The 23775-nt window shown below is 51.8% G+C and overlaps 1 protein-coding gene across 1 annotated transcript; it reads right to left on the bottom strand.

The window, feature by feature from the left end:
• Positions 1-314: 314 nt before the first annotated feature.
• Positions 315-23521, bottom strand: SSU72 (SSU72 homolog, RNA polymerase II CTD phosphatase). The gene is made up of 5 exons (XM_052653710.1): positions 23328-23521; positions 13657-13800; positions 2948-3087; positions 2066-2184; positions 315-824 (listed from the first exon to the last, which is right to left on the bottom strand). Exons 1-5 carry the CDS (start codon positions 23504-23506, stop codon positions 723-725), a joined length of 684 nt encoding a protein of 227 aa, XP_052509670.1. The 5' UTR covers positions 23507-23521; the 3' UTR covers positions 315-722.
• Between the last annotated feature and the right edge of the window lie 254 nt (positions 23522-23775).

Here is a 23775-nt window from a genome sequence, read left to right as displayed (position 1 = left end):
TTGGGGAGGGGGCCCTGGGCCAACCTGTCATATGCAGCCCAGGGACAGCACTACCTACGCAGGACCACTCCCCCTCCACCCCCGCCCCCCAACTCCCTGCCCAGCTTCCTGCAGGGACTTAAGGTTTTCCACTGCTGCAGAAATCAGGAGGGCTCACCAGACAGTGGTCCCAGCTCCTGGGGCAGGGGCTTATGAATAGGTAAGCCCTCTGGATGGTGCCAGGGAACACCCAGTGACTCACATGCCTGGGACTGCTGTCCAAGGGCCCTGACTGGGGGGCCAGGCAACTCAGGATGAAGCCAAGATGACCATCAACATCTATTTATTGGACAATGGCAGGTTCTTTCCCAAAAAGTACAGCCTGTTGCTTTATTCAGGGATTTGTACATTCCAGCCAGTTAGGGGAGCCGGGAAAGGGATGCTCAGTGAGAAGCAGATGTCTTGGAGGTCATGTGCTATCAACCGTTTTTTTTCTTTTTTTCTTTCTCAGTTAAAGAAAAACCATAATCGAGATCCCACTCCTAAGTGAAAGTGAGATGGGAAAAACTTGATTGTGATCTGGCATGTATCTTCTCATTTCATATGTACAGTTTATTGGGTACTGCTACCGTCCACCGGCAGAATACCTACAGGTAAAAACAAATATCAGGGAGGAAAAAGTATTAACAAAAGGAAGTTCAAAAGATGGCTTCAGGCGGGTGGCGGCCGGGCGCCAGGGGGGCTCAGTAGAAGCAGACGGTGTGCAGGAAGGTCCTGCCGCTCTTCTCCTCAAACTCCTGCAGCAGCTCGTCGATCTCATTCTCCATGTCCTCCGTGTGCTGGATCTGGAGTGGACAAGAGACCCACCTTGAGCCACTGCCCCGTGAGGGGAACCCGCCAGGGACAGGGACACAGAGCAGCAGCAGCCAGAGGCCAGCCTCAGAGCTCAGGCGAACATGCACCTTAGACACTCACCGCTGTGCTGTCCCCAAAAATGGCAGACCCAACCTGCCCATGTCTTCCTGCAAGGAAGCCCAAAGGCTGTCCTGTGCACAGCAGGGTGTCGGGCAGCACCCTGTGCACACCCTGCCAGCTGCCACTAGTGTCTCCCAGCTGAGGCCCACTGTGCGTGCAGACGTGGTGAGATGGCCCCTGGTGGAGAACCACTGCCTTGGGAGGAGGCATGACCAAGGGCAGCCCTCGGGTGGCCTGGGTCTGGCCTAAGGCCGAGGCAGCTTGGTGCCCTAGTCTCGGCCTGCAAGCACTACCTCTCCTCTGCAAGCTCTCACAAGCATGACCCAGGTGGGTGTCATGTGTGCTATTTCTAGGATGCATCATCCCCTTCAGCCCTTTCTCTTGTATGATGGCCTGATCATAAGTGCAATGGCTGGAGCTTCAGCAGCCACCCTGGACCATGTGACACACTGGGAACAGAAGTTGTGCTGGGCACAGTAACAAGAGAGCAGGGCCCAGGGCCCTCACACAGCAAACACATTCACTCCTGCCTGTCTCTATACTTCTTGGTTAAGCCACTTGTTTTCCTCATTTTCCAATCACTCAGTTAGTTGGCTTAAATGCAGAAACTGCGGGTGAAGGTATGACAAAGCATAGCAGTTTCTCCTTGGATGGGTTCTTTTGCACCACTAAGAGGAAATGTCTGGCTCTAAGCACAGCTACACAGCAGGCATGAAAGAACCTGATGTTTCCTGCACAAGGGAGGATGTCCACGGCCACTTGTGGCGGGCCAGATGTCTGGAATGATAAGCCCAGAGGACGAAGAGGACCAGCGCCCTTTAACACCATCTCTGGGGCTCCCAAGCTTCAGTAGGTGTTGGGGTCCTGACAGGAGGCCTGTGTCCATGGAACCAGCACCGGGTAGGGGACTCTCTACAGCAACTGACCAGTCTAAAATGCTCAGAGGGGGATTCTCTAGCCAGAACCGACTTGCTGACCCTCATACTTGTGGGCACCTCCGCAGTTCTGGGTTGTAACCTTTGGAAATAATCTGAACATGAATTGAGCGGCTCATCAGTTTCCTGCTGAAGCCCTGGTGTGCAGGAGGTGGCCCAGGCAGGCCGATACTCACACACTGGCAGAGCTCGCAGATGAGGAACGCCCCCAGCGTGGCCTCCTCATGGTTGTCCTGGATGTCCACGTTGATCACATGCACAGGCTGGCAGGTCTCCTGCTCCCTGGAATTCAGATCTGACCATGACAGAAGGACGGAAGTCAGAGGCCTCAGAATCAGAGCGCAGGAGGGTCTGTGATACCCGACTGCCCTGGCCTCTGGGGACTACAATTAAGGACCCACATCAGGTATCTAACCAGGCTGCACACTCCCTGCCACCCCTGAGCCTCATGCTGAACACAGCTATGCTGGGAGGAAAGCTTGTGCTCAAGTGGGACCCCTAGCAGCTTGGTCACACTCACCAACACCAACCAGCCTACCGTGCAGGGGACAGTAACAATGCCCTCACTCGCAAAGGACCAGGTCCCAGTTCCTCTGCACCATGCATGCTCTTTCCGTGCCAAAAAGACCCTTAACACACATGATGCTGTCACCAGCAGGGGTGGTTTTGCCCTTATGAACAAAATTACACAGAAGACCACCGTCTCCTGCCCTCCCAGGGCCCACAAAGCTCAAGGGTCCTTTGTCCACTTCTCTGTGGCCTCACCCAACTTCCCCTGCTCACAGGAGCCCACAGACACACTGACTCTTTAGGACCCCATGGACTGTAGTCCGCCGGGCTCCTTCATCCATGGGATTCTCCAGGCAAGAGTACTGGAGTGAGTTGCCATGCCCTCCTCTAGGGACAGACACACCAGGAATCTTTAATCTGCCCTGGGCCAGGACCAGGGACCGCCCACAGGGGCTGGGTTGCCTCAGAAGCACTGGATACACAGCAGGGTGGAGGGCATGGCCTAGGTTAGCTCCACAGTGCAGGGTCTGGCCCTGGGGCTGGCTCACCTTCCACCACCTGGTCGTACACTCGCTCTTCACAGGTGAGGATCAGGTCAAACAGGTCTTTGCAGTTCTGGAACCTTTCTGGCCGGGGCTTGATCCTCTTATTTCTGTCCAGCATGTGTAAAATGCCATTCTGCGTATAGCTGAGTACTCGAATTAAGGAACTTTCAGTAAAGACCCTTGTCATTAAGTGTAGCTGCCCAGGCAGCTCAGCACCCCAGGCAGGGCCACCTCCCCAGCAGGAGCATCAGGACGGTGCAGGTGTGGGGTGGGGGTAGGGGGTTGGCGCGCAGAATGTGCTACAGTCCCTGCAGAAGACAGGGTGGGGGTGAGTGCCCCCAGCTCAGTGTCTGGACACACACCCCTCAGCCTACCAGGCTGCCTTTAGACCCACACCTTTCCAGGAAGCAGACCAAGTGTCTATAGCCTTCTCTTCTGTGTCCCCCAGATTACGGATCGAACCCCTGCCCCCTGCAGTGGAAGTGTGCAAGTCAAGTCCCTAATGGCTTCTTTTGTCCTACAGCATCTTGGCCAGCACCAACGATGAACCACAGCCCTTCGCCAAGAGACTGAGCTCACATGGAGACCCAAGTCTGGCTCAGTCACCGCGGTGAGGAGATCGAGAAACCCACCCAAGAAAGGACATGTCAGTGGCAAGAAGTGTGTCCAGGAGGGAGAAGCCTTGGGTTAACTGAGGGCAGAGTCAAGGAGGCCCAGGCCTGGGTCCCTAGGAGCTTGGATGGGACACACGGGTCCCACAGTCAGGGTCTGTGCCAAGTAGGTGGCCCCAAGCTGGAGATGCCTCCCCAGGGATCCACACAGGGCCCCACCCAAAGGCCGATGGGGCTGTGTCCTTGGCCCCACGGGAGGGCTCGCCACTCCAAAGATGGGGCCTGTAGTCTCTAAGGGCCATTCCGGATAGTGTGGGACAAGCATGTCACCCACTCTACTGAGGGACACAGATTAGTTGATTTAGGAACTCTGAGTGGTACATTTACTGTCTTTCCCAGATTTTAAATTAAGATAGTTTATTTAAACAAGCTCATATTACTCAAACCACATTTCCTACCATCCTGGATGGTGAAAACTGCTTTTAACATGTAGAGTTTTTATTTGAAAAGATACCTGTTAGTGGGCAGGGGGGATGTTTTTGGCTCTGGCCACTTTCTAGAAGAGTGTAATGACTGTGGCACCACACTCTGGCCTGCGTCCCTGGCTGCCTGCCGTGGCTGTGCTGCCACACTGAAGTTGGCCTTCCCAGAACCCAGTCTTTTGGATGCCTGGCACCCACGTCCAGGGAACATGGGCCAGCCTGGCATCCATGTCCAGTGGAACATGGGCCAGGGAGGCCCTACATGGGGCAGGCTGGTGGAGGAGGCACCTACATCCCCACGCTGGCTGAGACCTGCTGCCAGACAGCCCAGCTTCAGGGTACACCGAGACTCACAGTGACAGCCACAAGAAGGCCACCAGGCACTCAGGAAACTGCTCATCAGGGTTCCCAGCAGCCCTGCAAAGCCCCTCCTCCTTTCCTCGACCCTCAGGTATTCACAGAGATGACCCAACAGATGAAATTCAGGTGATGTAACTAAGGAGAAAGGACTGAGTTGAGAGATTAAACCCGCTCGCTCCCTGGTCGGTGCAACAGGATAGGGGTAATGGTGGCCTCTGGGGCTATTCTCCAGCAAATATCTGAGAAGCAGGGTCCAGGCCGTGCTGGGCAGGACCAAGGCCAGCATATGCTCGAAGCCCTTGAGGGTGAAGCTGCAAACCACCGGATTCACAGGGACCCAACTGAACTCCCGCTTCACACCTTGGGGGACAGGAAAAGTGGGGAACAGGACAGGGAGAGTTGTCTGCCACCAAGATGAAGCGTTTATTAGGGTCTGGCTTCTGAGGGAAGGCCCACCCATCTGGGGTCCAACCAGGTGGGAAGGACATGTTAGTCCCCTAGGACTACCCCCATGGATCCTCAGGTGGCCAGTGGTGACCCTGGGCCCAGGTGCAATGGTGAGCCTGGCTGAGCACAGTAGGTCAAGGGCCAGCTGACCCGCCACGGCAGGGAGCCTCCTCGAGGAAGGGAAGTTGGCTGGGGCCTCCCCTGCAGTCCACACACTTGTCAGAAACTAACCCCTTGACGGGTGTGGAAAGTAAAAGTGAAAGTTGCTCAGTCGTGTCTGACTCTTTGCGACCCCATGGACTGTATAGTCCACGGAATTCTCTAGGCCAGAATACTGGAGTGGGTAGCCTTTCCCTTCTCCAGGGGATCTTCCTAACCCAGGGATCGAACACAGGTCTCCCACATTACAGGTGGATTTTTTACCAACTGAGATATGAGGGAAGTCCAAGCAGGCTCAAAACTCCAATCCAAGTGAACGGAGGCCCCGGTGGGTGCGGGCAGAGAACACAGCGTCCAGGCTCCCACCCCCACTCCAGCTCCAGTCCTGGGGTGGTGGCCATGCACCCCCAGCCCCTCGGCCTTCAGACAGTGCATCCCAGCTACTCTCACCTGGGGCTCCTGAAGGATGGCTGGGGCGCCTCCCTTGCTGTGTGATTGCGGCATCTCAGGGCCGTGGGGGGGCGGTCCTGGAGAAGACAGGAGGGTCTGCCTCCTGCTAAGCGAAGCACAGAGGATGGTTTTGAGACACTCGGGGGTCTCAGCCATCGAAAGACACACACCCTACTGTCAGAAGAGATGTGCTCTTTAGCAGCTTCTCCATGAACAACCATGGGTCACTGAAGCAACCCCACGGGGGAGCGCCTGGTTCAGGATGGGGTCCTCAGGGACTGTCCTGACAGTGCAATAGAACACAGCAGGCACAGGGTGACTCATCTCCGAAGTTCAAGAGCAAAAGGCAGGCACACCAATGAGCTGGAGACACACCCGTGGGCACCATGGGCTGGCCTGAAGGCCGCCTGCTAGGGGAGCCGCACCTGCTCATGACTGGAATATCCAGGGCCTCTGGCCTGTTCTAGGTCAAGGTGGCTTTTCAGAAGTGAGGTCTGGCCCTTACACAGGTGTCCTCAGCTCACAAAACAGGTTCAGTTAAACGTTTTTGCCTCAACAGCAATTCTCAGAGAAACGGGACTCAACAATCCACCTGGCAACCATGACAGACGGGCACCCACAGGCAGGGCCTTACTGAGCCCTCAGCAGTGTGAGGCAGCTGACCCTGTGGACCGCAAGCACGTGGCGGCTCCTGCCTCCCAAGGAGCAGGTGGGGGTCGACTCAGCTGTGCAGAGGTGCCCATCAGAGGAGGGCCCAGGAGGGTGAGCCGAAGGGGCCGGGTAGACACAGAGCAGGGCCCTGGCACACAGCCCATGCCGGGAACAATTCAATCATTTCACTCAAATTTTAGCCTCATCACGTAGCGACAACCTTGCTACCTTCACTTCGGATGAGCGCCAAGGCTGCACAGGGCCACCCTTGCTCATGGCTTCCCCATGCCACCTACAATCTGCTGTCACAACTACCCAGGGTTTTGTGTCAAAGCCACTGGCCTGTAAAAAAGCACAAACCCAAGAAGCACAGGTGCTGGCCACCAGAGGGCAGGCTAGACCCAACCCTGTCTCCATGGGACCATTTGTGACAACCACATGCTTGTTAAACAGCCACGTCCCCAGATAGAAGACTTCAGATCACAGTGGGTGTCTCAAACGCATGTGCTGCAAATAGGACACCCTAGAGGACAGCACAGGGCCACACAGGAAGTGTAACTGTGCCATTACATTTGTGCCACAGGTATTATGTACAGAAAGAATAAAAATCAGAAAAGCAAACCTCTTGGACAGAGAATGCTCCAAACAGCTGGAGGCCACAGGGACCAGAGGGGACCACCCGAGGGGACTGGGCCTGGGCCAGCGGGGCTACAGGCAGCTGGGAAAGGGCAGGATAGACGGAAGCAGAGACCCAGCCACAATTCCCCAAACTGCAACTCGGCAGCACAGCTGCTGTGGGTGGGCCAAAGTCAGTAAAGAATGGACTGGAAACCAGCAAATACATTTCATTTGCAATCATGTCCTACATGTAACCAGCTGCACCACACTATTCACAGGCCTGGGCTCCAGGGCACGGTTGCCCCCATCCCCTGCACACACGGAGACACACACATACACACACACACACACACACACACACACACACCTGGAACTTGGGCTGGGCTCGCAGGTGGGGGTCTGATCAACCAGCACTGCCCCCAGCGCTCCCTGGATGGACACAGCATGAGGGGCTCCAGGCACCTGGCCACCTCCGCATGGGGGGTGAGAAACCACTGTATCTCTTCTTCAAAGGAAACATTGCCACCCGCCCACTGCCCCCCACCCCTGGCAAAATGGTGTTAAAAACAAAACTGGGACACCAGAACAAGGACTGTGACCCTCAGTGTAACCGGAAGGATCCATGAGGTCAAAGGTCAGGGTCTCATTCTTAAGTCAGCCTGAAAGGAGCAGGTGACAAGCATATCATTAAACCAGAGTTGGTATCAGCAGACTTTTAAATAAGGTTGACCACTATCCAAATCAGGTAAAAGGTTACGTTCATTTGAGAAAAAGCTCAAGAAAATAGAACTTTTAAAAAAGAAATTGGCTGGATAAATAAAAACACAATGGGGAATATATCTTTAGTCTTAGTGTTTTGTTTTAAATAGACATATACCTGTCCCCCAGCTGTCTGTGTGCAACATCAAAGAAACATTAAACTCGAAACAAAACTGAAAGTTTGAGTCCTAGGTTGGAGCATTTTAGTGATAATTAACTTATTTTTTTAAACTTTTTGAGAAAAAAATCCTGATAGTCAATTAACTCTGCAAACATCAAATCACTTCTATGCAGAATGATTCGACAACAGAAGAGACCCCAAGCACTGTACAGTGGGCCGGGGGGGGCGGGCGTGTGGTGACACTCCGGGAGCCTCTTCTGGCCACCCACCACTGCCCACCCTCCAGCAGCGCCGAGCAGATCTGCCCCAAACACTGTGAGTTCAAGGAAAAATAAAATGACCCCCTCCCTCACTGAAACTCCAGTTACTGTTTGAAGCAGAAACAGCCCCAAAGTCCAGGGTGGCCCCTGACCCAGACACCCCCAACTGAGCCCGCTCAGCAAGGGTTGAGCTTGGCCCTTGAGACAATGCAATTGGCATGAGAAAATGAACTGTCTGGATAAGATGGCTGGGGGCTGGTCCCAGACACCAGTGGTCACTGCAAACCGACCCATGCCCAGCAGGGCTCCCCTTGGGGACCTGTGGTAGCAGCCAGGGTCTGGAGGTGTCTGGGAAACACCGCAGCCAAGGGAAGAAGGGCCATGAGCCCCAAGGGCAGGATAGAAGCTGAGAGGCCACGGGAGGAGAGGCGCTGGCCAGTGTCCCCTGGTACCTACGGGACCCTAACCCAAAGGCGGCCCAGCAGAACCTGTCCCAACAGGTTTCCCGCTTTTTTTTTCTGGGGGTCACGGTGACAGCACCATGTCCTGACAGGGCGGCTATGCCCCTGAACATGAGCCAGGGAGATACAGGTTCCATGCCAGGGAAAGGCCCTCCCCAGGAGCAACTGTGACACCCCTCAACCTCCACCTGCTCCCGGAGTGGACATGTGCTCCAAAGATACCCTGGACAGGTCCCTTACTTCAGAGGATGGCGTTGGGAAGGTGCAGGTTCACCTGTGGACAGGGGATGTGGGGCCGGTGGGGGGGAGCACCTGCTGGCAACAGCTCTGGCCTGAGGCCTCAGGTGTGCTCTCTCCTCTGGACTGCATCATCTTAAGGAGGGGTCAGTGCTGGAGTGGACATAGCTACACCAGCATCCCAGCTCAGGGCTTCCTCAGCAGACCCTGCCCCCACCAAGGTCAGAGGAAGCCATATCCACCATGTCCACACAGTGCTGGGGCCCAGACCCACACTCACCCTCGGCATGGCCCATCCAGCCCTCTCCTCCTGCTCCTTGCAGCCAGGCCCAGGCCCAGGCCCAGGCCCACCCCCAGCCCCAGGGTGCGGGGTAGAACACACTGCTGATGCCTACCCAGCCCCCACCTCATACCCGTCATAGCTCACCAGGATTCCCAGCCAGCTAGCCCTCCGACGCTGGTCACAGGCAACCTGGAGTTCAGACTCCAGATGCAAGTTAAGTGCCACTGGGAGAGGACCAGAGGCTGACTACGCCCCCTCCCCTCAGAGAGCCCTGATGACCCCTCACCTGCTGTGGATGCAGGAAGCACCCTCTCCCCACGGCACCCAGTCCGTCTCTTCACAGAAAAGCGCTGAGCAGCAGCACGAGGGTCTCCCTTGGGCCTCGGGGCTGGGGCAGCAGAGCCAGGCTGCAGCTCCTGTGGCTGAGTCAGCCCTTCTTCCCCAGGGGCTGGGGATAGGCCAGGGCTCCAGGAACGGGTGGCAGTTGGAGGGTGGTGCAGCTGCTGTGTGTCGTCATGAGAACACACTCAGCCCACCAGTTATCAGGGGGGTGCCCTCCACACATAGGTGTGAGCAAGGCCAAGAGCGGATGGCTCTAGACTGGAGATGGTCTCAGGGTCCAAGACGGCTGGGGCACTCCTGGAACACGCCCTAAGGAACGCTCAGCACAAGCTGTCACGTGGGACTTGCTCATGTTGAAAAAAATATTCATCAGGGTGATTGCAGCCACCCTGCAATGAGCATCTGGCCGGCCCTGGAGGAAGGTCCCAAGGCTGCTGAGCGCCTGTCCCACCACTGCCCAGGGCCAGTGGCAGGTGGTCTGGTGCCAAGGTCTGCAATGGCCTCACCACCCTGGACACCAGGCAGAGAGAAAACACTGGCGTAGGCCACGGTGTCACCCACTGTCTACACACCTGCTGCAGGGTGCAGTAACCAGACCTGAGGCTTTGTATTTACTCAGAAGGGACCCAGCTGGCCACTCAACTTGGGGCATCGTCTGGCAGACGTGAAAGCTACTCTTCTGGCCTCATCTATCTTAAGGCCATAGTTTTTATTTTAAGCATGAGTGCTTTTCTGAAACCCAACAGCTTAAGTATCAGCAAAACTGGATCAGAGTTTCCCTGGGTACCAGTGTCTGGCTTAGGAACATGCTCCCCATGTTAAACAGACACCATTTTCAAAAACCACTTGAGACCACAGCTGCCAACCAGAATGAAATGAGATGGGGTCAGACAGGCGAGTTTGTGTCCAGGCAGGTATGGGGCCAGGGAAAGCAACCACGGACTGTGAGCAAGGTGGGCAGGCGGAACACGCCAACGGTGGGAGCCTGGGCTTCAGGTGTAGAGAGCATCTCCAGGGCAAGGGCTGGGAGCTGGGCAGCCACCCCCGAACACCCGCCCGAGCACAGCACGAGAAGGCGGTAAGAGTCTGAGAGACTGCAAGAAGAAGGTTCTGGAAAAGCCTAGGGGCCTTGGAACAGGACAGAACTGCCGTGTCCACTGACCTTGAACCCAGGATGGAGGTCTGAAGGCTGTGGGATTTACAATCTTAGAAATCACCTTTATTTTTATCTTTTACCCCAAGAGAACAAAAAGGTACACAGTGGAGAAGTAAGTATAAACATAAATCTAAGGCCTAAAAAACAATGAAACTGAGAAGATGAAAATTAATAGTTTAAAAAAATCTAAAACCCAAAGGTAATTAGTTACAAAAGATCCACAAGATAAACTGGGCAAGTCTGCTAGATACAGCTAAACAGGCAGCCTCCAGCTCCGAGGACAAGTCAGGATCTGGGAACATGTTATAGTTACACCAGCACTTTAGCTCACCATTTGGGGAGCAAGTGGTCACATGTATTAAAAATCACATTAACTGCATTTATAGCCACACATTCCCATGCTAAGACACGTGGTTTTATAATTCACAAAGCAATTACTTGAAACTTACATAACGATGACCCTCTAAGGAGCCCCAAGGACCCCACCTGACTCTCCTTTCTGGGTGGCCCCTCCAGTGACTGGGCTCATGGACCCTGTTCATTAGGTCGCAGGCAGGCCATTCTTACATTTAGAAAAAACCACTTCTCTCTCCCCAAAGGTGTCCAGCAGGCTGAGGCTAAGCCACAGTCCACGCAGCCAATGCTGGGAGCCAGGGAGGAAGTCCAGTTGTGCAAACTGGCTCTGGCAGGAAATGAAAAAAACCTGGATGCCTCCACCAACTTGACCCTGGAGCTACATTAAAGCCCCACGTGGAACACCAAGTTTGCAGTGGGTCTGTTTTTAAAAGGACTCCAAGGCAGAGGGAATAAAGAAATTAAGGTCAAGGGGGAATTTACACTTAAGAAAGGCCAGCTAAGTATCCGCTACAACTTGTATAAACCTCAGGTGTCAGGCAGAAGCCAGCTGCTACAGACCAAAGTCGTATGACCTGATGGCTAGGGGTGGGCCAGAGGCTGTGGGGGCTTCTTGGGTGAGAACCTTCTCTGTCTGCTGGTTGTACAATCCTGGGACCCACACACTTGGAAGTGGATGGACCTCCTTATAGTGAAGGACAGGTCCCACCTTGGAGGCGTCCGTGTCTGGGAGGGTGAGGTGAGCCTAGACTTCCTGCACTGCCGAGGACACCTCACAGGGCATCTGGCTCTACTGGCTGAGCGACATTCAGCAGGTGCCAGGGGCTCGAAGCAGGCAGGCCCCCAACTCCACTCCTGTTTGTGGACAGAAAACCACAATCAAAACCTCTACTTATAGCCAAATAATCACCACCACTGAGGGCTCAAGCACCACAGGGTCCTCAGTCCTGCCCAGTGTCCTCAAGGCTGTCTCTGTCCCCACCAGCACCTGGGTCTCAACTCCCGCCTCTGCCCAATGACTGGCATTTTTTCTCCCCTGATAACTTGAACATTTACTGAATGTTGGTTTACATCTTACAGTATTTTCCTAGCTTTGCAGTATTTTCCTAGCTTTGCATTGCAAATTACAAGAACCACCACTTCTGCAACAGCCCTGGCACTCATGCTAGAGTCCTGGGTTTTCAGCTAGTCTGCTGTGTCCCAAACACGTGGGGACACGGGGCTCCAGTCCCAATTGTGATCACCAACCTGCCCAAGTCAGCAGACCCTCATTCTGCCATTCCCTTTATGCATGGAGGCCCCAGATCCCCCACACTCCTCCTTTGAAGGCCAAAGAATGACTCAGGAAGAGCCAAGCACTGCATGTCTTGCCCCTTCCCACCCCAGCTAGATGGCAGAAATCCCACCCAAGTGAAGCCAATAAACCAGTGGTCCCTCCCAGAGTCTCATGAGGGTGCCGACAGGGCAAAGGGTGTGACTGCCAACAGCAAGGACAGCCATCCCCTGGACACTCCCAGGGGACACAGGCCTGTGCAGTCGCCCTGGAGGAGCATCTGAGCATTCAGAGGCTGGGCCCTGCCCCTTCGTCTCAACCCACCAGGGGCACACACACGACACCTCCAGATTTGGTCTCGTGTGTGAATGCTTCTTCCCAGACAGAGCTCTGATGTGAGATAACCTGAGGTACAGTGATGAAGGGAGCACAAGTGCACTATTACCTGTTTCATTTATCTTGCTGAGTTTAAGAGCTTCTAAAATATGAATGGTGCTGATAATCTTCAAAAACAGTCTCAAAATAAGCTATCAACATGGAGTGTTTGCGGTGCCAAGTACCAAAAGCGTGGAGTGAGGCTCCCAGCTCTGCCCTGGGGAGCAGCCATGGCAGACACCTCTGGGCAAGGCCAGGGCGGCTCTCAGCGCCCAGACCTCAGGGAAGTCTCTACCAGAGCCCGTCACCACCATGGAGGCCAGGACACACCTGGCAGCTCCCTGAAGTGCTCCCAATTGTTTCTAATGTGGGTTCTGGGGCTTCTGAAAAGGGGATGTGGGGCAGGTGCGCTGGGGGACCCTGGGGACCGTGCAGGGGGCGAGTCCTGGACCCAGGCATCAGTGCCTGGCCAAAGTACTGACAAGAAACACCTGTTTCTGCCCTGACGCTCCCACCCAACGTTCCCCCTGCAACTGGGAAGGAGCAGGTGCTGTGACAGAGCATGAAGCAACTGCCTGCGTATTTTGCTGAAATAGCCTCTGGGGCCCCTCGCACCTAACTTACAGGTGTACAGAGGACATTTGTAGTTTATTAAAAGACTGCAAGAGTGCCAACGTGAGGACAGCTTTCCACATGGCATCTACACTCCTTCACTTGGAACGTGTCTGGGCTCCACCCCGAGAATCACCATCACTTAATGCGAGGTGGCCCAGGAATCTAAAGCACTAGGGTGACCCTGAAGGTCCTGGTCAAAACCAAGCCAGCAAGGATGGCCTTACCATCCGCAGCCTGGGATCACATGGGCAAGAACTTGGTGAGTCTCAGGGAGCAGACCCGGTCTGCTTTGTCTTCCTGCAATGAGATCCTCTCAGATTACCTGTTTCTAACACGCTTCCTCTGCAGCCAGCATGGCCCTCTTGTGATCTCCAGAACACCACCAGGGTGGGAGGCACCCCTGTGGACCAGGGCACACCCGCACGCACACCTACCTGCAGTGCGCGAAGCCACAGGGTTCGGGCTCCCACTTTCCTCACCTAAGCTGCTCTAACAGCACACCAGAACCTTAACCAACTGTGTCCACGTGGTCTCCAACCCCTGGACTGTCCCGTAAGCACAGGGACAGAAACCCAGTGACCCCGCACACCTCACACGGGCCGCCGCATCCCCCGCCTCACAGGTGCCCCTGAGGGGTGCCCACAGGTGACACGTGCCAGAGACAAGCCCTTGGGGTTAAAGGGCAGCCACTGGGATGCAGTTCTTTGTCTTTCCTAAGGAGATCGTTGTACATCTGGTCATATGTGGTTTTGAAATCATAAACGTTCGGTTTGTCAGGTGCTGGTCCTGGAAGCTTCACGTGAGTTCCTGTTCCAAAGGACCGGACGCTGAATCCTCGTTTGCTGAAAGACACAAAAGGACAGAGAATCACAGTTGGATTAAACAAGACAGAAAATGCTAAAAGGGAATAGGAAATGGACTCGAACAATTTTGCCATTCTCAGAGAACATGTTCCTCAGTTCTTTTTTTTGATGTGAATCATTTTTAAAATCTTCATTGATTTTGCTACATTATCATTTCTGTTTTATGTTTTGGATTCTTGGCCATGAGGCATGTGGGATCTAAGCTCCCCTGACCAGGGACTGAACACGCATCCCCTGCATTGGAAGGTGAAGTCTCAGCCACTGGACCACCAGGGAAGTCTCTCCATTTTTAAGTGTTTTATACTCAAATCTTAAAAAATCCTGCAGCACATTACACATGCTAGATGAAGCCAATCCAGGAAGACAAAGAATCAGTGAATGCCGGGGAATGAGGCGGCTCTCTGTGAAAGCCAAGGACAGACACACAGTCGAGTGAAGATTCTCCTAGAAAACCCTGTCGTCTGATTGTCGTGCGACTCTTAAAAGGAAATTGTTTGCCCAGGTTCCCAGCTGCCCTGATGCCGGCTTTCCAGGACCTAGACAGAGGCCCCAGAGGCCCCGGGGCAGGAGAAGCACCCCCACAATGGCCTCTTGCCTCAAGGCAACGCCTGTGAGGCCTGAAGACAAGGGGACGGCTGAGTATCTCCTGATAAACGGTCAGGCAGGCAGCACCCACAAGTCGCACATGGCACCCACGTGGCCCCGTGGCTGTCCTCACTCTGGGGGCTCTGCTGCAGACCTCGTGTCCTCTCAAACTCACAGGCTGGGAGTGCTCAAAGTGTCTGCGTGAAAACAGCCTGCTCACCCTAATCTTGTGTTCACACACCGCTGCATGTCCATGTGGCTGCGTCCCTGCCCACTGACTTGGTAGCCGACCCCAGGACAGGCAGTGCTGATGTTCTCTTCACGGCGCTGTGGGCTCTGCGGCCACCTTTCAGTGTCTCAAGCTTTTTTGTACATTTTATTGTAACTCAGGGGTCTGGCTGCTTCTGGAGGGATTTTTGGTCGTCACAATGGGAGGCCCACAGAAGAGCCAGGGCATCTGGACACTCGAGGCCCAGCACCCAGAGAAGTGCCAGTCTGTGGCCCCTCCCCCACCACGTGGGCATCCCTGCCAGCCACTCTCTGCTGAAAGGTAGATGGAGGAGGAAAACCTCACTGGGCCGTGGTGCCCATGGGGCGAGACCCACAGTCCCTCCCACTAGACACAGCAGTTCCAGAAGCCCAGTTGAGTCACTGCTCTCCCAGAAAAGCAAGAAGGACCTGCAGGTCACTCAAGGGTGCCACTGTGCAAATGAAAGGTCCAGGAGCACAGCCACCATGCTTGGCACCACAGAGCATCACGGGCATACGTTTTAAAAGCATCTTATCAGGTTTGTGTCAAACACCTCACCTGAGCCCTCTCAGGTTGGTAAAAGCCGAGCCCTGTCCTTCCACCCCTAGAAGGCCCCAGCTGAGCCCCCACCCAAGCCCTGGATGTTGCCCATGATGGAGAACATGAACAACAGCAGAGATGACTGAGGAGCGTACGGGGCCATGGCCACTTGGGATGTAAACGGACCTCAAAGAAGGGTGGCTGGAGTGCAATGGCCCCCAGCAGATGCCTGCAGACCATGGCACCAGAGTCTGAACCCGTTTCCTTGGCAGGTCAGGAATGCACAACAGAAGAAATGTTTTCTGTCAGAGCACCAACAAGCTGGGGATGAAGGTCCCCCTGACAACAGCCCAGGGGCCACTCCCTCCCAAGATGGTGACAGAAATGGGTCACAGCCATGTCCCACAGGAACACACAGCAGGGGCTATGCTGGTCTTGCTGGCTTCATGATGGCTGCTACTCCACCAGAACTGCCCAAAACAATCACCTTATCCTCACAGAGCCAACTCTCCCCATCCTGGAAATACCCTGGAGGGAACAGGCCCACCAGGGAGGGATGTGTGCTGTGAGAAAACATGTACCCACAGAAACACAGTCCCCAGGGATCTGGGGCTGACTCCAGTTCCCAAAGAGAGAGCCTAAGGTGTGACACGATCAGGAAACAAGCTGGGGGGCTGCGTGAGCACAGCTGTTGGACAACCATCTAGGACCACCCTGGGTCTGTCCCAAAGCCACACAGGTGTGCACAGGATCTGGGGAGAAAGGTCTGTCCTTTGGTGGCAGCCCTGATTCTTTTAAACACGTCATCTGAGACCAAATAATGATCAATTAATTATGGAAGAGTGCCTGTGAGGTCAGAGTAAGAAATCACGGTTGAGCCCACTTCTCTCAGCTATCTATCTATGAAGTCAACTCCAAAAGGGGTCCCAAAATCATTCTGGGTAACAATGGGAGAAATAAAACGTTTCCCAACAAAGGTACGTGAAAGATTCACTTAGACACAGCTCCTCCATCACTCTTTAAAAAAAAAAAAAACGTATCTCTATATCTTGGTCATTTCCTTGTGGTCATTCTTTTGAAATATTTATCCGTTATTAAAGAACTTATTCCATCCTGAAGCGTGGCTCAGATGGTAAAGCGTCTGCATGCAGGAGACCCGGGTTCGATCCCTGGGTTGGGAAGATCCCCTGGAGAACAAAATGGCAGCCCATTCCAGTATTCTTGCCTGGAAAATCCCATGGACGGCAGAGCCTGGTAGGATAGTGTCCACGGGGTCACAAAGAGTCAGACACAACTGAGTGACTTCACTTCAAAGAACTTATTTACATGAGTCTAACTCTTGAATCTGGGGCTTTCCCAGTGGCTCAGATGGTAAACAGTCTGCGGGCAATTCAGGAGACCTGGGTTTGATCCCTGGGTCTGGAAGATCCCCTGAAGGAGGGCATGGCAACCCACTGCAGTGTTCTTGCCTGGAGAATTCCATGGACAGAGTAGCCTGGCAGGCTCATAGAGCTGCGAAGAGTCAAGACACGACTGAGCGACTAACACAACTCTTAAATTTAAGCTCAAATTTGTTAAAACGGGTCCAGTTATAACTACTCTTGAAACACATTAATGAAATACAGTGAACAAACCTTAATTTAGCCCAGCAGAAGCAAACAGATTATTAAAACCCCAATGGCTGAAAGTTTTAAGGAAAACAATCGCCATTTCTACTGGCAGTAGGTCTGTCATAACACCTTGATCCAGGAGTATTTTCTGGAGCTTGCTATGTGCTGGGATTCAGCAGCGATCAAGAGACCCAAACCCCCTCCTCAGATACTCTGGGAGCATGGCATAAAGGGACCCTCCAGGACCCAGGTGGCGGGAAGCACAGGGACAGCAAAGCCGTGGCACAGGGGTGACAGCAGAATGGAAAACAGGGTGCCCTGGGGGCCCCGACACACACTGTACCCTGTAATGCAGACCCCAAATAGGACCCCAGGATGTGTCAGATTGAGGCAGGGCAGGGCTGCCACTGAAAAGCTGCCCACAGGGTTTCCAGGAGATGCAGAGGCCCCAGCACAGGGTCTCTTGTGCCCAACCACCCTGTTACTGCTGGGGCAGCAAGTCTGAGCTGCCTGGGTGGGTCATCTCCTCTCCTCCTCTCCTATCACAGGGGAGTCTGAGGTTGGAGTTAGGGCCCAAAGGAAACACTGTCCGTATGCTAAAAGTAAACTACCCCAAAGATAACCTGGACTAATCTTTCAGCTGGCTGACCCTTACCAGGGTGTCTCAGAGGATGCCTCCTGGTGTCTGAAAGGCTAGGTGACCCTCTCCCCACTAGAAACTATCTGGCTGGTGGGGGGCGGGGGTGTGCAGCTGTGCCCTCTCCTCACTGCCTCAACAGTTAGTTACCCAAACATATTTAAAAATAAAGTGAAACCCCCCAAAAGAGGAATTCACTGGCAGAATTTAAACCACACAAACAAAAAAAGAAATTCGGCTGTTCTTCCCCCAACAAAATGTTCAAAGTGGCAAAAAGGCTAGTTAGCAACAGAAGTGCTCTCTCCTAAGCTTATGCAGCTGACAACACAGGCCCATCTTGTCTGACTGTGCACAGTGACAATGTGTTTCTTACATAAAAGGACTGAGTGCTATAAAAGTATTCCTGACAACCAAAAAGCTTTAAGGGCCAATTATTTTGTATGTTAAATAAATTTTCCAGACAAGTTTTTATCAAACTTGTTTTTATAAGGGTATCAAAAAACTATCACTATCAGAGACATATACTTTAATTATGTTAAATATTAAGATACAAAAATGTTAAGTTAAAAAAAAAAGATTATAGTATCTTAGAAAATGCTGTATTTGGGGAAACAGAATTGTTTCAATCCTGATGTCTAAGGGTAAAACAATAAGTTAAAATGAACACTGATCATGAAAACACACAAATTATCAGCATAGGTTATGGGTTACGGTATTTTCCCTATTTTCTACTGTACTTATTAACCTAATTCAAACCATTATTTTGGCTAAGACTGAAATCCTAGACCACTGCCAAACTTCTGAAAGTACAACCTGTCTCTAAGTAGGACACAATGTGCTTACAATGATGTCACCTTTACTACAGATGAAATCATCCATGACTTAATCAGCCTAGTTTCTAGCTACACAACCACCCCATGTTTACCCAACACAAATCAACTGCTCACACACCATCACACTTCCAACATCTGCCTGCAATTTCACTGTGGTACAGCCGCAAGCCTGAGATCAACTTCCTCAAATGTTAACATTCCAGTAAGGTTGATGTCACCACTAGCAGAACACTTCTCAATAAATGTTTTCTAGGATTTATTTTATTCCTACACATCCCACAAGGTCAAGGAGAAACCAAGAGGCTTCTCAGCATGAGGTCACCGTGCAGAGAGCTTGTGACAAACATACATCGTTTTCCCCACAAGAGCTCCTGCTTGGATGTCCCTGCTCCAGGCCAGCTCTTCCTCCACCCTGGCTTTTCGAAGGTCAGCTTGCTCTTCCAGTCACTGCTGGCCTCCCCAGTGTGGGGGCCAGCACAGAGCAGGCTTTCAAGATCTAGCACTTGAGTCATCCCAGCCCCAACACTGTGCTAAGCACTGTTTATCATAGTGAACCCGCCCAACTATCTTTCCTTCTCTGGGCTCGACCTGTTCTCACCTACAGAAGGTTGGTGATGATCCTTAAGGCAGGGAAAATGTTTTAGCTGCTGGAGCTGATACTATGCTTGGTCTACCCAGTTTCATCTCAATGTCCAGATCCAAACAGAAATCTACCTTCTTCCTGGTCTTAGTTCTGCCCCCTGAAGACAAAAAGCAAAAGACAACGCAAAGTCCCTTAAGATCTATGAAGGCAAACGTGTCCCCTGTAGGCACCTCTTCTGCCATCCTTAAAGACACGATTTCAAATCCTTCCACCTCCCCCAATGGTCTCCAGTTCACCTTCGCCAAGTGTACCCAGAAAGGAAATATAAAAAATGCAGCCCAAGAGGCCTTGGGCAGAGCTAACCATCCCTCCCGGGTTTAGGACAAGACAAGGGAGAGTTAGCACCACCATGGGGAGTGTGCTGTGTCGAGTGGCCCAGGGTTCAGATCCAAGGTACCCCGGGAGAGGAGGTCTGAGCACCTCCATCCCACTGTGGCTGGGGTCCACATGCTCCACTGAGGACACTGAGACTTGAGAGCCCCACCGCAAATCAGAGAATCACAGGGCCTCAGATGCCTGCTGTATTCTCCACACCCTGGATCTGGATCCTTCTCCAGCCCATCAGATATTACTTTTCCATCAGGACTGGAGCCCCGTTTCCAGAGCCTTGCTGTTACTCACCACCTGGGGCTTCTGGCTCTGGGTCTTATCCCCTCACCCGTGTCAGTGTGGACATCTTAAAGAGTTGTGAGGATGAAATGACATATGCATTTGTAAAGTACCTAGCACAGAGGGGCTCAAGAGATGACTCTAAACTTCTTTCTTCCACATTTGAAGCCTGTCTGCTTATCTTCCCCAAATCACACTACTCAGGAAGTTACGATTGAAAACAGACTGAGAATTCACTTCAGGAAGTTATACAAATCTTTCTTTAAAATTTGCTTTGAATTACTACAATTAAAAATATAGCTTCCAAAAATCAACATGCCCCTTAACATCCAGAGATAGTTTGGAACAAAAAAAGTATTTTAATTGGCACCAAAGGGACATCTTAATCTGCAGAGTACAAAGAATAGGAGGCTCTGTAGAAACAATCTTCCTACACTCCTTTTAAAAACCTAAAGGATTCCCAGGACTAGTATTTCAAACAATTTAGTCTCAAAAGATAAAAAATGATTACCCTAGGGAAATTATGGCTATCTCTAGAAAATGCCAACCTTTGTTAACACTTGTATTCAACTTGTCAGAAAAATACAGCCTGAGCTGATTTTCAACAGGGCAAAAAAGCTGGATTTCAGTAATAAACAATCTAGCATGCATATTCCACTAATTACATTTGTTTGGTCTGACAGTTAAGATTCCATGTTCCTGATGCAGGGGGCCAGGGCTGATGGCTGGTCAAGGAACTAGATCCCATATGCTGCAACTAAGACCCGGAGCAGCCTTAAAAAAGCTACATTCCCTTTGACAGTTCTTTTCAAAGTTTTCCAACTGAAAATGCAATTTTCCTGTTTTCACTATCATACTTTTTTGTTGGCCACGCCAAGGCAGCAGGACCTTAGTTCCCTGACCAGGAATCGAACCTGTGCCCCCTGCACTGGAAGTGTGGAATCTTAACCACTGCTGCACCAGGGAAGTCCCTTATCATATCATCATTAAATACTTTTCTCAATCATCTTTAAGGCCTATGTCTCATGTCTCTACATCTTCTATAAGCTCTCCTACTTGTAACAAAAATCATCATATACATTACTTAAAGATGCTATTAAACCTTGTAAATTATCCAAATGGAGATATCATAGTTTCAAAAGTGAAAAATGACATGAAAATTTGTTCAATCTCAATAGCAATTTTAAAACTAAAGGAAAGGCAAGGTTCTTATTTTGCCCCTGAAGCAAGAAAAGATGTAAATAATGTCCATATTATGAGGAAATGGGAGTTCTGTAAATAGGCACTTTTCTGGAAAGCAGTCTGGCAGAATGTATGACAATGTAAAATATGCCTACCTTTTGACTCAGCAATTCTAGCTCCAGGAATTTATGGCAAGGAAATAACTAGAAAAGTGTATAAAGAGACATGAATGGCACAAGGATTTGGACGTTATGTAACTGAGAAACCACCCTACGTCTGTCACTAGGGATGATTACCAAAGTGACTACTGCACAGGATTGCTTGTGTACTCAGTTTTGAAACCAGTGCCATTACTCAATCTGAACAGATGTTTAAATCCAATATACTAAAATAAAAGCAGAAATGAACACTGAAATCAAACTACATTCACATCCTGTGGAGAGATTACAGAACAGTATTTTGATCTCTCTTAAGTGTGTGTATGTGTATATAGAAAACACCCAGAAAGGAGGATGTACACTGAAACAGTACTTCAAGTGATTCTCATCTTCTCCATCTTCTACAGCAAGGACGTTTTGCAACATGCAGACACTATTATTTTAAAAAGGAAGACAGTTCCGCAAATATAAACATCTTAGGAATTAAGATTCATATCTAACAACTTCACATTCATGAGGTAAATAATGCATGTTACTCTAAACTTACCTCCTTTGGCCCTCATTCGTGAGTAAATTTGAAAGACAGTAAAATGGCAAAAAATACACAAGCATTCCTACTTGGTGATTATCTGCAGGGGCTCTTCTCCACCCTCCTTTCCACAGGAGTACCAAGGCTATACCATCTACTTCAAACTAAGGAAGGGCTTGTAATTGGCAGTGACTGAGGACTATTAGATAGGCAAAACTTTAGAAATGATTGAACAAATTTGCTAGCGGAAATTTAAAAACACCTCCTTTTTGTAAGATTCCATCTCAACTTTGTTATGCAGAGAAGAGCTTAAAACAAAGAATCCAGAACCAGCCAGAGTCAGCAGAATGAGGTGGTCTTCAGGTCACTTGTTATTCTAACTGAAGATATTAAATTTCATTTTCCTTGAATAATTTTCCAGGAATGCGAACTCTGCAGTCTTTTCTTTATATTTAGCACTAAAATATTTTAGTGACTCTGAACAGATATACGCAGTTTGGGGATCAGATCAAGCACACTGTAATCCTCTGACTTTCCAAATTTTAAAACAACTTTAATTTTAAAAATTCTACTTTAGAAACAAATTCCACATTAATTCGTTAGGTTCCAAGCATACCACACTCGACCAAAAAAAACACATTAACTGAATACTGTGGATAGTGTGATAGATCTTAGGGAAGAATTTAACTCCTAACTAGCAGATCATGGACACCTGGTATGTCCAGCTTCATAAAGAATGAGGGGTGCAGGAAAACTCTGATTTCACTGGGAGAGTCAAAGCTGACTGCGGCGGTAGGGGAAGCGAGGCATGGTTGCCCTTTAATGTCCAAGTAAGCAAACTTCGAGAGAAAAAGCAATTTCAACTTTATTTTACTATCAAAGATGACATGTACACCTAACTTTTAACTGTAACACAAGGGATCAATCTCACATTCTGTGAAGTGCTTTTGAACGAAAAAAACTATCAAATGGGAATAAACTTTTTATTAAACGTACACAACAGAGTCGCAAAAAGGGAGTTACCACTGAAATATAAACTAAAAGAGTGAAACCAAATTCACGTGTGGTTCAGAAATTGTCGACTGGAGATTTTCCAAAGGAGAAAGGAATTCTTTGCATGAGACTTGAAAAATGTAAACAGGAGTAAACACACAAATACATTAGGTTAAAACAGGCCACTTCCGTGTTTTTAACGACTTGTTCTATCCTGAGGTTCTGTTGTGCAAAGTTTTCCAAGTTTGATACAAGGCGACACGCCCTGGACAGAGCCGGCCTGTCCTCTCGTGGACCCTAAGCTTCGGCTTGAAACTTACCACCTCAATGCAGAGCATTTAAAGATCACTGTTTTCAGATACAGATGTGAGTACTAAGGAGATATGAACAGCATAAGCCTTTCAGGTTTACTAGCAGCTTTCGAGGTTCCCGTGATCCGGAAACATTTCGGCTCACATTCTGAATTTTTCCTGACACTAGGCACATACACGGGAAACCAGACGAACCGAGCTTTCTCGAGTCCTCGCAGCACACGGCCCCGGAGGCAATGAGCCCGGACGCGGCGCGGCCTCTCGGCCGTCCTTCGGGAGCCGCCGAGTACCGCCCGCCTGGGAACCCGGGATGCCCAGCACCGGTCGGGGAGAACCGGGGCTGGTAACCGGCGCCACCCAGCACGGGTCGGGAGCCGGGATTGCCCGGCACGAGTCAGTCCGAGCCCAAGATCCGGGGCCGCCGCCCAGCATGGACCGGGGAGGGCCGGGGCCAGCAACTGCGGCCGCCACCACCCAACACGGGCCAGGAATCGGGACTGCCCAGCACCGGCCGGCTAGGTCCGCGACTAGGAACCAGGACTGCCCATCACGGGCCAGGGCCGGAAGGACGGCCAGTCGGCCGGCGTCCGTGGGGCGCGCTGGGCCAGGGCGGAGGCCCCAACTACCTGAGGATGTTGTGCGCCTCCATGCTCCGGTTCTGGTTGCTCGAGCACACCACCGCCACCCGCAGTGGCGACGACGGCATGGCGGCAGCCGCACCGTCTGCGACTCCCGCTTCGGGACTCCCACCCAGCCGCGCCGCTTCCGCACGAGCAAGATGGCGGCCTCCACGCCCGGAAGTCATGACGCGGAAGCGGGGGCGCCGGCGACGTAGCGCGTCAGGACGCGCGGCGGGGGCGTATGTGCGGCGTCCAGGCAGCCTCCCCACACCGCCCCCGACTGCTGGGCCGCGGACCGAAGGAGGCCCCACCCCCCGCTGGCTGGCCTTCGAGCGTCAGGGCCAGGGCCTGCACTCTGTCCGGCGCCTCGAACTGGCGTCCTGACGTCGCAAGCCGTTGTCGCCGGGACTGACGCGCGAGGCGTCGCGCCGACAAAAGTGACGTCACGCGCGCC

The sequence above is a fragment of the Budorcas taxicolor genome, chromosome 16 (genome assembly GCF_023091745.1).
Source record: "Budorcas taxicolor isolate Tak-1 chromosome 16, Takin1.1, whole genome shotgun sequence".
NCBI classification, from domain to species: domain Eukaryota; kingdom Metazoa; phylum Chordata; class Mammalia; order Artiodactyla; family Bovidae; genus Budorcas; species Budorcas taxicolor.
This window is presented reverse-complemented; position numbering and strand designations above follow the sequence as displayed.